General features: G+C 38.6%; 1 protein-coding gene across 7 annotated transcripts in view; it reads right to left on the bottom strand.

The window, feature by feature from the left end:
- The window catches only part of casz1 (castor zinc finger 1), a 241870-nt gene that overhangs the window by 61963 nt on the left and 163932 nt on the right, over positions 1-15975 (bottom strand). Inside the window, exon 2 of one of the 7 annotated variants that reach the window (XM_015378153.1) lies at positions 12618-12727. The exons of the other annotated variants lie outside the window; for them this stretch is intronic. Coding sequence (XP_015233639.1) covers positions 12618-12627 — 10 coding nt within the window. The 5' untranslated portion in view covers positions 12628-12727. The remainder of the gene's footprint in view (positions 1-12617; positions 12728-15975) is intronic. 7 annotated transcript variants of the gene reach the window in all.

Raw genomic sequence — 15975 nt, 5'->3', positions numbered from 1 at the left:
GTCATCAAAAAATATATACTTTTTTTTTTTTTCCTCTGCGCCTCTCTGCGTGTGTGTGTGTGTGGGGAGTGAGGAGGACACATATGTGTCTGGGTAGATATATTACTATATTTCAATTGATAATATACTATGGTAAATTTCCATACTGATAACAGCCCCTCCCTGTCTGACTAAAACAAAAATTGCTTACTGTATCTAAATAATTTATGTAATTTTAGCATTTCTATATAAATTTTTTAATAAGCTGCTCGGAGCAAAGTGGCCATTAACAAAACACACAGCTGTCCAATGGGCTAAGCCCAGCAGATCAATTGCAGTTTTTTATGACATGATAAAATGCTTTTAAAGCAATTTACACAAATATGGAAAAAATGACTTCATGGGCTTCATTTATTCATTAGGACGTGTATTAGTGAGAGAGAAGGGGAAAGAAAATCTTACAAAAAGCCAGACAGGAGAGATCGTCTCGGCCCTAACTGGAACGGACTTGCTGCCCTCTCCACAAGGACATAAAGTTTCATTACTGATGCACGCAGTCAAAGGCAATTTAGCAAACACAGTGTGCAAAAGAAAACATCAGCATATTGCAAGTGTTCTTGTATTAGGGCGAACCTTGCTTGTTGTTTTCCAATTTTTATTCTTTTTTTTATTGGGGAGCAAGCAGGTAGGGGGGTGATGGATCTTTTTTTCCCCCGCTCACCCTTACCAGTGTCACCCTGACCCAAAGCTAAGTGGAAGTAGCCAAGTAGACACAGTACAAGCATCCTGGGAAGCAAAAGGAAGCTTAAATGCTGGACGCCAAGGTCCTGCAAACTGAACTTCAGCTTTAGTAGCTCATTATGGGAAAAAGGAGCAACGCGCACACACATATGTATAAGGCGTCTGGGTGGTTGAGTGTGGTGGGGGGGCATTTTAGAGGCTAATTTTATTTCAAAGCACCCTCTTTATGAGCTGCTCCTGCTAAAGGCTCTATGTTAGCAACACATGTCAACGTTTGGCAAAGCTTGTCCTGTTCAGGCCTTTAAAACAGTGGTGATAACAAATTAGCTTTTTTAATGTTTATTTCTGCAGATAGGGGCTTTCTAAGAAGCAAGAAAAAAAACCTAGATGTTTCAGAGTCACGATCCTTCTACTGATTGCACTGACTGTCTAAGTTGTGCAAAACATGACCCTCCCCTCCCTCAGCCACGACAGAAACACGGGCGACTGGATAAACACTATTTTATGCACTGACTAGATGAATTGCCAGACAGTGATTACAGTCCTCCTCTCGCCCCGACAAAGCTTCATAGCGCAGGCACATTCTGACACCAAACCGCACCAGCATATGGTGTGGGTAACACTGCAGGTGTCCGACAAGTTCATCAGAGTCTCTCCTAGCAGGATAAATATAAATATTAGACCCTAAAAACATTGAAATGTGCTCTTCTGTCTTTTCTGATGTGGTCATAACTTGGAACTGATGAAGGACCTGTTGGTCAGTGTGCGGTCAAACGCTACTGTTGTGGGCTTTGTGCAAAAACTTTGCTGATTTTCTTTTTTGCTACCCTTGCAATTTGGAGTTCCCTCTCTCCAGCAAAATAGAAATAACAAGCTTACGACCCAAACTAAACATTCCCACACAGCTGCTTGCTGTAGAAGCTGACACCAACATGTCCAACGCAGACAACCCAGTCCTGAGGCGATGATTAAACTAAATGTCAAGAGCTCAGCAAATTGCCGAGGAAAACTCTTCATTTAAGTTCAGAAAATGAAAGAATGAAGAGAAACTCTACAGTACATCTTTATCTGAAATAAAACCATAGTGCAACTAAGATTCCAGCTAACAAGACAAGCAATACGTAATTCTAAGCTTAAAAAGAAAAGAAAAGATATGACAGCAACATATTTTGAAAGTCACATTACAATAATATGTTATAAAAATTTGTAATCAAAACAGAATTATTCAGCTATGGTTTGACTTGTCCATATTTTGTGATTTTGTGATTCTCTGATTCTGAGGTCTTTGCGACCAACAGGAATTTAAAAGTGACTGTTATGCAATTTTTTTTTTAACCAAAATCTTAAACATTAAGTGGTCTCTTTTAAAAGAGGAACATTCCTATAAGATTGATGCACATAAAAAAATTATTTCAGCATAAAATAGCAATTCAGGCACATTATTTTTTAAGTCTTAAATCTGAATAAATATTCTAGACTTCAAACTAAAAAAAACAGTCATATAGGTTCCAGAGAAATCACAAAATGTTAAAAGGTTAATTAGTCAAACGACAGAAGAAAACTAAAAAGTAGCTGTCTAGTAGCATCACTATAAGCATATTTTAAGCAGGATATAAATCACTGATTCCTTGTCTGTCACCCTTTTACCATTTCTTTCTTCTACCAAGTAGTAAAAATGCTGGCTGTTAAAATGTTTTAAAGTGGCGCAGGCTTTTTCAGTGTTAAGCCAACTCTTCTTAAGTTGGCCTAAAAAAACTACTTCCTATGCTTCAAAATAAAGTAGTAAACTTGATAGGACATTCTACTTCAATAAAAACCTTCATTTTATTTTAATGATGTCAAGTTTTCATGGTATAAAATCTCCTGTTCCACTCCTGCTCCTCAGTAATCCATTTGTCTGGACCCTGCCCCAAAAGTGGCGCAGTAAACCATGTTGTCAGTGTCCGAGCTCTAAAAAGCTCAATTACAGAAAACCTCGACTGAATAATTTAAAGAGCATAATTATTGACCTGTATCTGAATTCCTCTGAAAGGTACATTAAGATATAGAAAAGCACAGGAGGTGGAAGAAGAATAGAGGATAAGAGAGTATTTGTCTCCCCAGGCCTCCCTAATGCACTATCCTGCTGTACTCTAACTTCCTGTGGACCCCTAATGTGCCCACTGCTCAATGGCCTGATCAACACTGCAGTTAATGAGGCCCCTGTTTCTGAAATGAAGCCTCTATTTAAAATAGCATAAAGAGGCACTATTCTCAATCTCAGACACATGTTTACTATTTTTTTTGAAAATCTGCAAGCCTGCAAATATTTAGGAGCAACAGTGAGCTGAACCAGAATTAACAAAGGTTAGGTAGAGGGTCAACCTCTGGCCAGCTGATAATCTATGAGGGAAGAGAATTTTTTGGAGATACTAAAAATGTCCCTTTTTTCTGAATTTATCAAACAGTGTTATTGAAGTGGGGCTGGATTTAGAATTTGTGCTACATGTGCATGTTTATGAATGTGTTTGCACATGTGCGTTCAGCAGGAAAGAAAGGGGGGGGTGAGTGCGGGCTTGGGAGGAGGATCCAGCAAGATGAGACCTTTTTAATTAAAGGAAAATATTTGTGTTTGTGTCATATCGCTGATGGAACCTGGAACAATTTAAAGAAGTCTGCTGCCTAAATGGCTTGCTCTTTAAAATGATTTGGGTTATTTTCTATCCTCTTAGCATACATGGATTTTTCAAATATCAATTATGCTCATGAACTTTTATAATGCAGAACTTTTCTTTTTTTTGGGTGGGTAAAAATGCACATTTCTTTTCTAGGCATCAAAAAAAAAAAAACATTTTTATTTGTTGGAAGGTGCTGCTGTCTCTGCTGAATTCCTGCCTCAGAGAATAGAGGGCAGTGAAATAATTAGGAGACTTCTGCAACATCCTGAATGCCAAGGACAGGTGGATTAAAGTATTAAAACAATCGCATTTCAGTCTTGAAATAGTTCAGTGCACGACTCAGCACCATGCGCCTCTGTTCAAGTTCAGCTGCCAGCTCCATAACGCCACAGGAGAGGGCTGGGGGGAAAAAAAAAAGCCCAATCCCATTAGCTACGTACATCTCAGCAGACCTGCTGTAAACGTGAGCAAATCTCACTGATGATTATCCCCCCAAAGCTCTCCAATGATAATACATAATCGAACAGTGCAGACGTTTTCAGCATAATCACGCCGTCAATTTGGGTTCCCCCCATTTGTGTCAGAATCTACTTTAACTGGGAACACCAGAGGACACATTAACCCCACGGCTTTCTTCAATTAGAGCCCAGAGTCACCTATATTAGGAGAATTATTTAAGAAATGGTTGCTATTTGCAATTTTATTCTATTTGGAGAGCAGACATTTACGAGGAAAGCAGAGTAACATTTGAGTAAGTGGATTCTTGACTAAAAATAACAGAGGTCAAAAGTGTGACTGACAATGCCTGAAATTATTGCTCTATAACATAAATAAAACACAGATCATAACAGTTATACAGATTTTAACTAATCGAGAGTATTTAAATCTTCAAAAACTTTTTAATGAGCTTTCTAACATTACTTAAATTACATCTTATCAATGAAACAGATCCTTTGGAGATAGTAGATTATTTTCATCAACTAAGCAGCTCTTTAAACTGAAGCATGTCTCAGACGACAGCAGAAGAAAGATAAGAGAAAAGTCAAGGCATATTATCAGTTCTAAAAATCCACTTAGTTTTATTTATTTACTTATTTTTTTATGAATAGCATTCACATAAAGAGCTCTTTTGCAAAAACAAAACAAAAAAACAAACAAAAAAGACAACTGATAATAATTAAGGTGAGCTCTTAGTAGAAATCTAAGCCTCTTAGGCAAGCTTCAGCCATCTGTGGCTCCAATATGAGAGCTCTTAAAGGTTCTCCTTTTTTCTCCTTAAAGGAACAAGGAGGAAAAAATTTAGCGTGGTCTGCGAGTTTATATTACAAAGTCAACCTGCTCCCACAGCCCTGCCGTGTAGGTGGAATAAACCATTCCTGACATTAAAAAAACAAAACAAAACAGGAAGCAGAAAGAGCAGAAAGAGAGAGAGAGGGAGAAGCATATGCCCTTCATTCTCCCCACAGTAAAGACACTCTTAACCAGGTCTGACAGCTAACAGATCCTTTGCAATTGGGGTCAGTTAAAGGAAAAGTAGCTCAAGTTTTCTTGGGGCTTTGGCTTCATAGATGTTGAGGAAATGCTGCCCACTGCAGCATCAAAGGGGATTATAGGGACACAGCCATCTGCACCAGAATAAGCCTAAGCCCTTTTATGTTTCTGCTTGTATGTCTGTGTGTGTTTGTGCAGCAACTGAAGACGGCGAGACAGAGACAGTGTACTTTAACTTAAAAGGGCAGTAGAGGGGGAGTGGGGTGGAGTGTGTACTGGGGTAACAGGTTATTTACACCGAGGCTAGGATGCATCAAAGGTTACCATCATACCTGTTAAATGTGAAAACTTTGAATCCAACATTTAACATGTCACAGCTTCCACTATACACTCAACAATTCTAAGTGTAATGAGACCGCTGCTAAATTTAAACAGCTCAAAACATTTTATTTTATTAAATTAAACCTCTTTTATGAAGTCTTATTCAGTATGTCTATTTATTTGTTAAAGAAAGTGTAAGTTTAGTACTTTAGCGTTGTCTGTGTCTATGTTTCATATTCTTATTCTAAAATTAGTAAAGAAGGAAGGGTTTATGTTTGCTACTAATGAAATCAAGTTAGCATCTACTTTATATCTTATTGTCTGAGCTCAATTAGACAGCCTTTTTAATTTTTGTTAAAAACAAGAATCTTCTAAATTTGATTACCTGAAGTTTATAGACTAGAACTGATCAAACATACAACAGAATACAACTAACCACTTGCAGTAACACTGCTAAAGTTGAAATCTGCCTTAAAACTTCAGCTTCAGTGCCAAACTAAAGGCCAAATCATAGTTTATTGGGAGTCTTAACTGCATTTTAGCACCACAAGTTCACGGTTTAAAAAGCTTTCAGTTATTAAACCCCTCAGAGAATACCATGACTGTCCACTAAATTAATATCTATGTATAAGTTCAGGGGTTCCCAAAAATGTCTGTGACCCCAAAAATATTAATTTAATTATGAAATTTACAATTTTATATTTTTTTATGTTTGAATCATGCATTCAATAAATAAATATTCCATCTGCTTACTTAATGGTACTTTTTTTTTATTTGGACCTCTATATACCTCAGGGATCACATCCCAATGATTGCGAAAACCATCTTAGGAACCCCCCACCACCTGATGTCTCCTGACTCCCAGTTTTGAAACCCCTGTATTAATGCAAGACAACAAGAAAAGTGTCTACAACAGTGATCCCCGGGTATGTGCGGACCTTTGGTAATGGGCCGCACATAAGGAAAAGTAACTTCACTTATTTCAGATGGATTTATTTTCCAAGTCTAAATGGCGTTTTATTGTGAAAATGTCCGGATTTTCTCCATTACATCCATCTTTGACTCACTCTTGACGTATCTCGCCCACGACACTGTAGTTCGCATGATGCCTCCTGGTGTAAATTCCCACCTTCTCGTTGCAGCAAAACAAGCTGCCACTGATTCCTTCTATTGGCAGTAGTTAGTACGCTTTTTCCATGCATTTTGTTTTTCTGGTGGCTTATTTTAAAGGCATGTTTAACACATCGACCATTGACCATTCACATTGAGTATGTGAAAAAACTGGTCTGTGGTGCAAAAAAGGAGGGGGCCACCCATCTACAATACCATGTTTGCAAGAGTCATTTAGTATCTAGCTAAAAAGGTATATTACTATTCTTCTGCTGCTAAGTTTTGTGTGTAAACAGTAACTAAATAATGCAAAGCTTCAAAAATGCAAGTTTCTTATCTGCAATAAAATAAAGGGCTATCTTGCAGTTTTTTCAACAACAGTATTGCCTCTGGTGGAAAAAAAAAAGACAAAGTCATCAAACCTAAACTGGATGGTTCCACGCTGAACAACGGTTTTGTATTTCAATAAAACATAGTTTGAATTTAATGAAGCCACTAAAATGGGAGAATTTGTAAATGTTTGTTGCCATTAAGACAACCTTCAAATTTGACAAGCTTGATAATCAGTTATATCAATCAACGAATCACAGCCTCTAAAAATGTTGCCTTAATTCTGCCTAAACACATAACCTAATGGAGCACAGTGTGCTTTTTGCCATTCAGGCATAGCATACAAGTTGTTTTTGTTGTGGCTTTATTGGGACATTGTTGAAACCTTTCCCCCCCTCCACATCTCTAATTAGTTCGGGGTCTTGTTTCTGGCCTCAGCCTGAGAGTGTTTTTTTTTTTTTTGCTCAATAGTCTGCTACCTTTTAGCTGAGCCGCCCAGTGCTTGACCCGCTGCCGACGCTTATTTTCAGCACTCTAATTGTCGTTTAATCACACATAAACCTGTCATTTAAAGACCCCCTTTTTCTTCCAACGAAGGGGGGGACATTTGCATATGTTGTAAAACTAATTCCGATTGAAAGCTCCAGTGGCTGTGAAAGCAGGCGTTCTTTCTCTCTCTTCTACTTTCACACCTGCATAGACACAGTTAGGCACAAGAGGGTAAGACACCCAAACACACACACAGTCTACAGTATCTCACCTTAACAGACAAAAACACACATAGGCAAAACGTTCTACCTGATTCTCTTGATTGAGGTGGTTTTATCACATTTGTTAACAGTGTGTGGTGACACGTAACGTGTTAGAGTAGGGACAGCGACAAGAGTGATTTGAGGAGCACGTGCTCCTGCGAGCCAAAGCAAAGGTGACAGTGAACGTATAGTGTTGTAGAGGAGTCAATTAGAGTTAATAATGTATCACTCTTCCAAATGTTGCATTCATTTGTTCACACTTAGATAAAGCTACCACCAAATAGGGTGTACTGGGTGTGCTGAGCAGACTACGCTACATTTACATTATCGTCCTTATACATCGAGGAGCAATGTTCCGGTTGAGCGGTGGCAGCAGAGTGACGGGCCGTGGGGTGAGGGGAGGGGTGAGAATCATGCCTTTCAGGCCCCGGTATTGCCAGTCCTCAGGAGGTCCCCCCACTAATTATAGAGCCAGAGAAAGACAGCTCTTTGTTCTGCCTTTTATAAAGTTAATTGATAAAACAGAGCCAGGGTGGAGCCTTCTTATGTGGGGAAGGTGAGGGAAGAGCTGAAGCGCAGTGTGTACTGTATGTGTGTGTAGGGGTGATCTTATGGGCAGATAAAGGTGGGTGAGATTATTTTGGAGCTCAGCTCCTTTTTTAAACAGGACACCCTAATCCTGTTAGGTGCTGTTTTGCTTTCTGCGACTCTGGCACTCAAGGGAAGATTGTGTTGTAAGTGCTGCAAGTGTTGTCTGGTTGACTGTATCTTCAGGCAGCACTAAAGGCCAGAAAGGCAATGTTACAAATCCTGGCAAGCAATCACAACCTCTAAGAGGAAGTGGCATCTTACTGAAATTCTGAGGAACCTTAATATAAACCACACAGAACCACCTCAATATTGCATAACATTAGTTGTCTCCCTTTAGTACTGTTATTAGTCAGGGAGATAAATTAGTTAGATTAGATTACTTATGATCATAAGCAAAACAGTGCTTTCCTAAATCAGTTGTCACTTTTAAAATCCAAACACATTTCAACTCAGACATGAATTTTTATTTACCTATTTTGTACTGATGTCCCTTCAGTACAGAAATGGCGCCAAATGTGTACGTATAAATCTAGTGCAGCTCCTTCCATCATGAACTTTGACCAACTTGTGACACAAGTGTCCCCAAAGTGTGATCCTGCCACCACTATGTTTCGCTGTGTGAGTGGTGTGCTCAGGGTGCTGTGTTAGTTTTCCACCACACACAAAGTGGTTTGTATGTAGGTCAAAAAGTCTACATTTTAGTCTAAGGCCATTTTTGCTGCATACCCTAAGTTTCTTTAACAAATTCTAAATGGGAATCCCCATGACTTTTGAGCAACTAGGGTTTCTGCCACTCTTTAGAAAAGAGCAGATTTGCATAGTGCTCAGCCATGAGTGTCAAAGTATTCTCCAACCTGTGTGTTGAATCTCTGCAGCTCCTCCAGAGCTACACTACGTCTCTTCTCTTTTTCTAATGTCAGCTCTTTTATCTACCGGTCAGTTTAGGTGAATGGTTAAGTTTGTAGTTGTGATAATTCTCCTTTTTAATTGATGGACTGTAAAGTGCTCTATAACTTTAGTACGTTTACATTGCTATCGGTTGGCTTTAAGTTAACCAATGGTTTGCAACATTTCCTAAACATTCCTCTTTATATTTGTATTGTGTTTCTTTTACTATTGTGAAGCTTTTTGCTCACCTACGATCTCAAACATCTTTTTTTTTACTTTTATTTTTTTACTGAAAAAAATGAGTTCAACCATTTGCTTTGCATTACATTTTATTTAAGAGTCTCAGACAGTTTGAATACATCTACAAAATCGTATGTAGTGTTGTTCTTCAGCTTCCACATAAAATCCCATAAATAACGTCTCCAAGAAGTATAATTCCTTAACATACCTAATCTTTAAACATTAGTTTTTAACTAAATGATATTTAAAATAGGGGCTGACTTTGTTCCTTTTATAACTGTTAGATCAATGAGTACCATTTCTACCTGTGCAGGATTGGCCAATCTTATTTGTCAGCAGTTAAGTAGCTGTAACAGGCTTTGCCATGGGTGTAATCTGCTTCTGCTCGTTTAGGCTACCTGCAGTCAACAGAGACTGAGCAGTGCTGCTACAGTGGCCAAATGGAGTCTGAATATGTTACAGAGACAATTAAGCATGTTGGTGTGTGTGCACCCACACGGCAGTGTCAGAGGGGCTTAGCGGGGCCAAACACGCCTCATTGAAATGTCCATCTTAAAGCCACCCAAGTTCCTCATCTCCCCGCCTCCCGCCCTTTGACAACCAAGATGCTTCAAGACTGTCAAAAGCATTTTCCATGAAGCTGAGGAGGGGCCAAGGAAGAAAAAAAAAAAAAAAAAAAAACAGGACCTACTGTCACATGCAAGCTTGCGCGTGCACACATGCACAACCGCGAGCCTGTCAGGTAAATTAGATCTGAAAGCTGACAATTTCTGACCATATTTCTTTGATTATTTCAAACAAATGCACACCAGCCGCTCTAAGGAGATTAAAGTGACATAAAAGTCCCGAGTGGGAGGAGGGAGGGCAGAGAATCCAGGTCACCCCCATTTGTCCCCCTGCCTGACAGCAGCTATATCGCTATCCAATCCAATAAAAGTCCCCCCTCCTTTTGCTTTAATTAATTTTACAGCTAGCTTGCTTAATTACTTTCAATCAAAATCCTCTTGCCATCACAAAATTAGAAATGGTTCAACTCCATTAGTCTAAATTCTTCATTTACATACACAAAGACTGTCAGCTCTTGCTAAGCAAACGGCCTCCCGCTTGATGAGATTGTTTTTTTCCTGCACACTCTATCACTCTCTCAGTTACACACATCCATGCTACTGTGGTGTTCATTTTTTTTTTTTTTGAAAGGAGAAAAGTAGCATTAAATTATTGGAGCCCCTTACTTAAGACCTCCCCTACTTAATCAGAGTTCAGGTGAGCTGCGGTGCACAAAACTGATTACAAAATCCACAAACACCACGTAAAAAGAAGACTCCTAAACCTCTATCAACGCACCACGCAATTCATGCTGCACACAGTGGATACACAGACCTATTAAAAGTAAATCTCCTGGTATGTTCACAGTTATTTCACATAAATCCGATTTCTGTTTAACTAAAGTGTCACTGACGCCAATGAGACGCTGGAAACTAGCCGGACAAAACGCCTGGATTTTATCGTGTGATGAGGGGCCCTGTGCCCTGCTGGCCAATCACTTGTACTTGGCACTCAGGCGGCCTCTCCATCACGCACACACTGCCTGAGGCCTTCACATCATCAAGAATTAAGGACATGCAGATAGGGTTTGTGCATTGACCAAAGTGAAAACCCGAGCACACAATTACACTACTACTACTACCTTGTGTCTATGTGTGTGCATATATCCTTCCCCACACTACCAGCAGCATAATTAGGTCTAGAGATGAGAGCCTTAAACTAGAGTAATGCACTCAAGGCTGCAACACACTGCTATAAAATGTATAGAGGCTAAACGTACATCCTCTTCAACAATGTCTCTCGGTCAGTTTACCCAATTGTAGATCTGTACCCCATTTTTCTATCAATGTAGTGCCATCTTGTCTCTTTAAATTCCCTACTTTCACCTCTGAATAAACCCTTTGGTGTTGCATTACTTACATAGCACTGTAGTCAAATATTTGTTATTTTAAAAAAATGTCCACACCTGAATATCCCTATCTGAAAACTTTGTATTACACTTTATTTACACTTATTATGATCTGATCAAATTTCATTCCATATCAATGTGACATTTATGATCCCTGATTAAACCTAAAGAACGCTGAGCGAGCTCTGGTGGAGGAATTTTATTCCATGGACTCATAAATCCACATCTCCCTTTGATAGTAAAAAGGTGAAAATTACTTTCAATTGTTGGTTGTGAGCAAACTAAGGCCCTATTATATATGTTATAAAACAAATGAAACAAAAAAGGGGCTGTCAAATCAGCACCATTTGCAAAACTTTATTGTTTAATTCAGAGATACACAAGTTAAAGTTTTGAATGACCACATTTTAACAATCAACTGGCAACATGAAAAAATTGGCGATCCCAGTATTTGACCCTGTTTAAACATGTACAGTATATACTGCAATAAATTGCATGACGAATACATTTCGACGTTGATAAACCAGATAAAGGTACAACATAGAAGCTGGAAGGGCTTAGTCTTCCTTCAATTTCTGTTGGGTTTAAAACTACATCAATCACTTAAAATTCAGAACTTTTAAACTCTTTTCACTTTTCAGAATTTTAGAAACTAAATCAGATTTTAAACAAGAGTATTATCAATCAAAAATGTCCTAATTAGTGCAGGTTTTGTAAAAGCTTACTAGACGGCTATGAAAGAACAGATAAAACACACAATGCTTTGAACATTTGTGTTCAAATAACTTAAAGCTGGTCCCTTAAAATAATTATTGATAGAGTTGACAAAAGAATAGAAGCAAATGTAAAAGCATCCCAGATAGTAAAAATATTCTTTAAATAAAGAGTGAGAACAGGAGTGTAAGTGGGGATTATTAAGGGCCAGCAGGCTGACTACAATGCAGACTGACCTGGCCTCTTTACTCCATATCTGCAACCACCGGCTTCCTTTGCCCTCTTTAACCAGTCCCCATTAACACTGTTAATTATCTAAATCCATCATTCTTGGGGTAAATGAAGACTGCCTCTTTAATTCAATTTAATAGGATCATTTTCCAACTCACGTTCACTTTAGCCCCAGCTGCCCGCCCACCAGTCCCCCACTGTGTCCCTTTCACCCCCCCCCCAACCCCCTCCAACTGTATCTGTAACTCCTCTGGCGGCATCTTTCCTGGTCTGGCTGGAAGTGAGGGTAGAGGGGGGAGGAGTTTGGGGTTGGTGGCAGTGATGGACCGACGAGCTGTTGATCTACCATGTCTTGTCTTGGCTCTGCTGGTGGCAAGCAGCAGTTCTGGGTTCCCAGTGAGCCGTGCACACAAACATTGAGTGACACGCACACACAGAAACAGACACACAGTACCAGCCATGTTCACTGGGGCTTAGCTAATCCTGTCACATCAGGCCAAGTTGGCTGAGTTGAGGTCTTTTGCAGCAAAACACACACACAACACACACACTAAGAGACAACCACCCCTCTGCACTCCTTCGCTGACTCCTCTTACTCACTTTCACTCTCTGTCTTACCTTTGTTCATTTCACAAAGTCACAGGGGCTGCCAGCAATTGCTTCTGAGTGGAGATGGGGGGACCATTTCTCCCTGTGTTCCAGCAGCGATATTTGAACACATTTAGCATCTAACATAGAAAAAAGGCTAAAATGAATCCTTAACTCTACTTTTGAAGTATTTTCAAAAAATAATCTAGCAATTTTTTAATGCTATTGCATTATCCGGTTTCAATGAGTGTAAATTCCACACAAGCATTGCATAAATGTGTTTATAAAATACACAGGTGTCATTTTTCTCTATGCTGTCATGGTGTCAGTTTCAAAAGAGCTTTCCCATGCAGCTCAACTGTAAACATATTTCTTTAGTCTAAGTTTAAACCTTTGCTTTCTAACCATCAAACCCAAATCAAGTTTTTTAATAAAGAGGCTGTCATAATAAATTAACACAATTAATACCACAACATGAGAGCTTTGTCTCTTTTAAATTCTCCTAAGAATTTATTAAATATTAGCTCCTCTCATCCCATTATTCAGCGTGAGGGTAAATTTGCCCCTCATTTCCACAGCACACCAACGCAAATCTCCCAGGACTAAATCCACTCAAAGCCTCACATGCACACACGAACACGAGAGAGATGCTGCATTCCCTTTTTTCCATTTTTATTCCTTCTGTTCCCAGACTCTCATTCGCCAATGATTTTAGCCATGATTTAATTCAGTTTGTTAAAGGGTGATGTCAGCACAATGGGAGACGAGCCCGCTAAATCCACCGTGTTCACCCAAAATGTCCAGATGAGATAATCACCGGTGACGTCTACGAAAACACTTATTATATTTGCCCATCGCCTCGCTGAAGCTGTTAAAACTCATCAGTGTTATTCTCGTCTCGTTTCTCTCCCTCTTTCTTTCTGGGAAAGTGGCTTAACTTATAGTGAAAACGGTCACTTTTTTTTTTTAAACAGAGCAACACCACTGTGGCTGTGGAAAGAGTTCATGAAGGGGAAAAAGACAGGCACCAGGAGCTATTGGGTATCTACTCAATACTCATTTTGTTTGCACCCAATACTAATTAAATAAAACATGCACAACTTTTTTATTAGTTTTATAACGATGCCAAAAGAGCATCCAAGTCCACTGTAGTTACACATGTGAAATGAGCTTGGTGCTGACAAGGTAAGCGAGTAGATAAAAAATAAATCAAGGTGAGTCTTTCTCAAAGCTTCATTTATTTTAAATCCAAGCCTTCTTTAACACAGCACACTGACAGGCCGTTGTCAGGTTTAAGTAGCAGCGAGGTACTTAAAAGTATTATTGTTGCACAGTGGCAGCAATGTGACACAAGCTCTTGGCCATTACTTCTATTTGTAAAGACAGTGGGAGATTAAACCTTAAGCTCAAACACAGACCTTTAGAAAATGTAAGACTTTTCAACATTCAAAGGTAGAATCTATGCTACTTTAATACCGTGCCTAAAAAAACTTTAAATATTTATGTAGGTCAAATATAACATATTTCACAGGGTATACATTAAGTTTCATAAGGCTTCTTGGTCCATGCACTTTATGCTCCACCAAATATCGTGATATAAATAAAGTATATTAAAATCTTTATTGCACAGTTACATCTTTTAACTTTCAGGTTTAACATAACTTTTAACCTCATGAATATTAATTAATATTATTCAAAGTTTTTATTTAGTCTTTGGCCCTTTAAAAAAGTATCAGTAAAACAGTTTCTGTCCAGTTTTTATTTCTTTGTGTGTAGTTGTTCTTAAATGAATCAATACACCTGTATCCTTTGGACATAGACACATCCGATCATTACAATACACATTTTTTTTTCTTAGTGGTAATATTTGAAGCAAACATGACACATTTTTTTTTGTTTTTCTGCAAAGACCTTCAAAAGTAATCAAAATATTATGCTTTTAAATTCATAATAGGGGAAAGTATCTAAGACATATGATATCGGAGTGCTGGTGCATTAGAAATTGCAAAAAAATAAAAAACTGAACAATGTAACCCTACTTAAAAAAAGTTATGTATGAAATAAAAAATAATTTAAAAAAACAAATCATAAGAACATCTTTTAAAACTTCAATTCCCTAAAAAAAACCCCAGCTCAGATTAAGAAGCATTTTTTTTAGATTGAAAGACTGGTTCATCAGCAATATAGCAATTGTGAAATGGGTGACGAAAATAATTTTCACTGAAATATAATCCTTGTACCACTATCAAATGTGATTCAATCAAATGAAACATCTGCTACGGGAATTCTAAACATTTTGGGACTTTGAAGGCCCAAAAGAAACCCTGCAAACTCTGCTGAATGTGGTGAAGTGAGTATATCTTTAGCACTGGGGGCTAACCCCTCAGAGGCGAGGGTCAGCACATAAAAGACGCAGGTTATCTGCCTCCCGACAGGATATCCTCATGGATCAGCAGTGGAGGATGTTGACCCGCCCCGTTATTAAAGAGGCTAATCTGTTCAACATGTCAATGCTAGCACTTTTAGTTGTGATTAATAAAAGACGACCCCTGGAGTGCTGCGTGTGCTTTTTTACCCTCCTCAGGTTTTTTTTTATTTTTTTATTTGCTTTTTTTGTGTGGCGTTCCTGTTTGGTTATTTAACAGGTCTTTTTTCACTTTTATTTGAATAAATCTTCTTAATTATTAACTTTGTTGGCATAATTATTATCTTAAATAAAACCCTTTTAGTAGACCTCTGTGTTTCTTTCTTTTTTGCCACTGGCAAAGACTAACTGAGGTATCACAGGATTTATTAAAGCAATAGCAACTCTATATATTATAGATAGAGAACAATGCAAATGTGTTGCTCGGCTCTATGGCCATTTAAGGGATGTTTAAAATGTATGGCCCAGTGGTTTTTTTCACAGGCTGGTAGTAATAGAGCAGCTCTCTAACAGACTTGCCTCCTAAGTGCCTGGTGCTGTGTCTTAATTTGTAATCTAGTCAAACCAATTGTCCGCTAGCTAAAAAGGTCACAGAGACAATAGACTACACGGCCTCCCACAATGTAGGGAAAAAACCCAGGGTGTCTTTTGGTCGCTTTTTAACCAAAGATGTAATTAAGACACCTTCATCTTGAGGGGTGAAAAGGGCACCGATAAGCGCTTTCCGGAAATTCAAAGAGAAACTTAAGCCATACAGAACACATATACTCAGCATTTGTTTAAAGGTGATATCAGGAGTCCTACATGTTTGTTAGAAAACAGTTTAAAACATGCCCAGTCGTATCAGAGCTCTTATGTTCTTCTTATTATATGGATTACAGAACTTACAGCAGGTATTTCATTACTAAATATAGAGAAGGAAGGAAGGAAGGAAGGAAGGAAGGAAGGAAGGAAGGAAGGAAG

This window comes from Cyprinodon variegatus, unplaced genomic scaffold (genome assembly GCF_000732505.1).
Source record: "Cyprinodon variegatus isolate N-32 unplaced genomic scaffold, C_variegatus-1.0 Scaffold165, whole genome shotgun sequence".
Classification (NCBI taxonomy): domain Eukaryota; kingdom Metazoa; phylum Chordata; class Actinopteri; order Cyprinodontiformes; family Cyprinodontidae; genus Cyprinodon; species Cyprinodon variegatus.
This window is presented reverse-complemented; position numbering and strand designations above follow the sequence as displayed.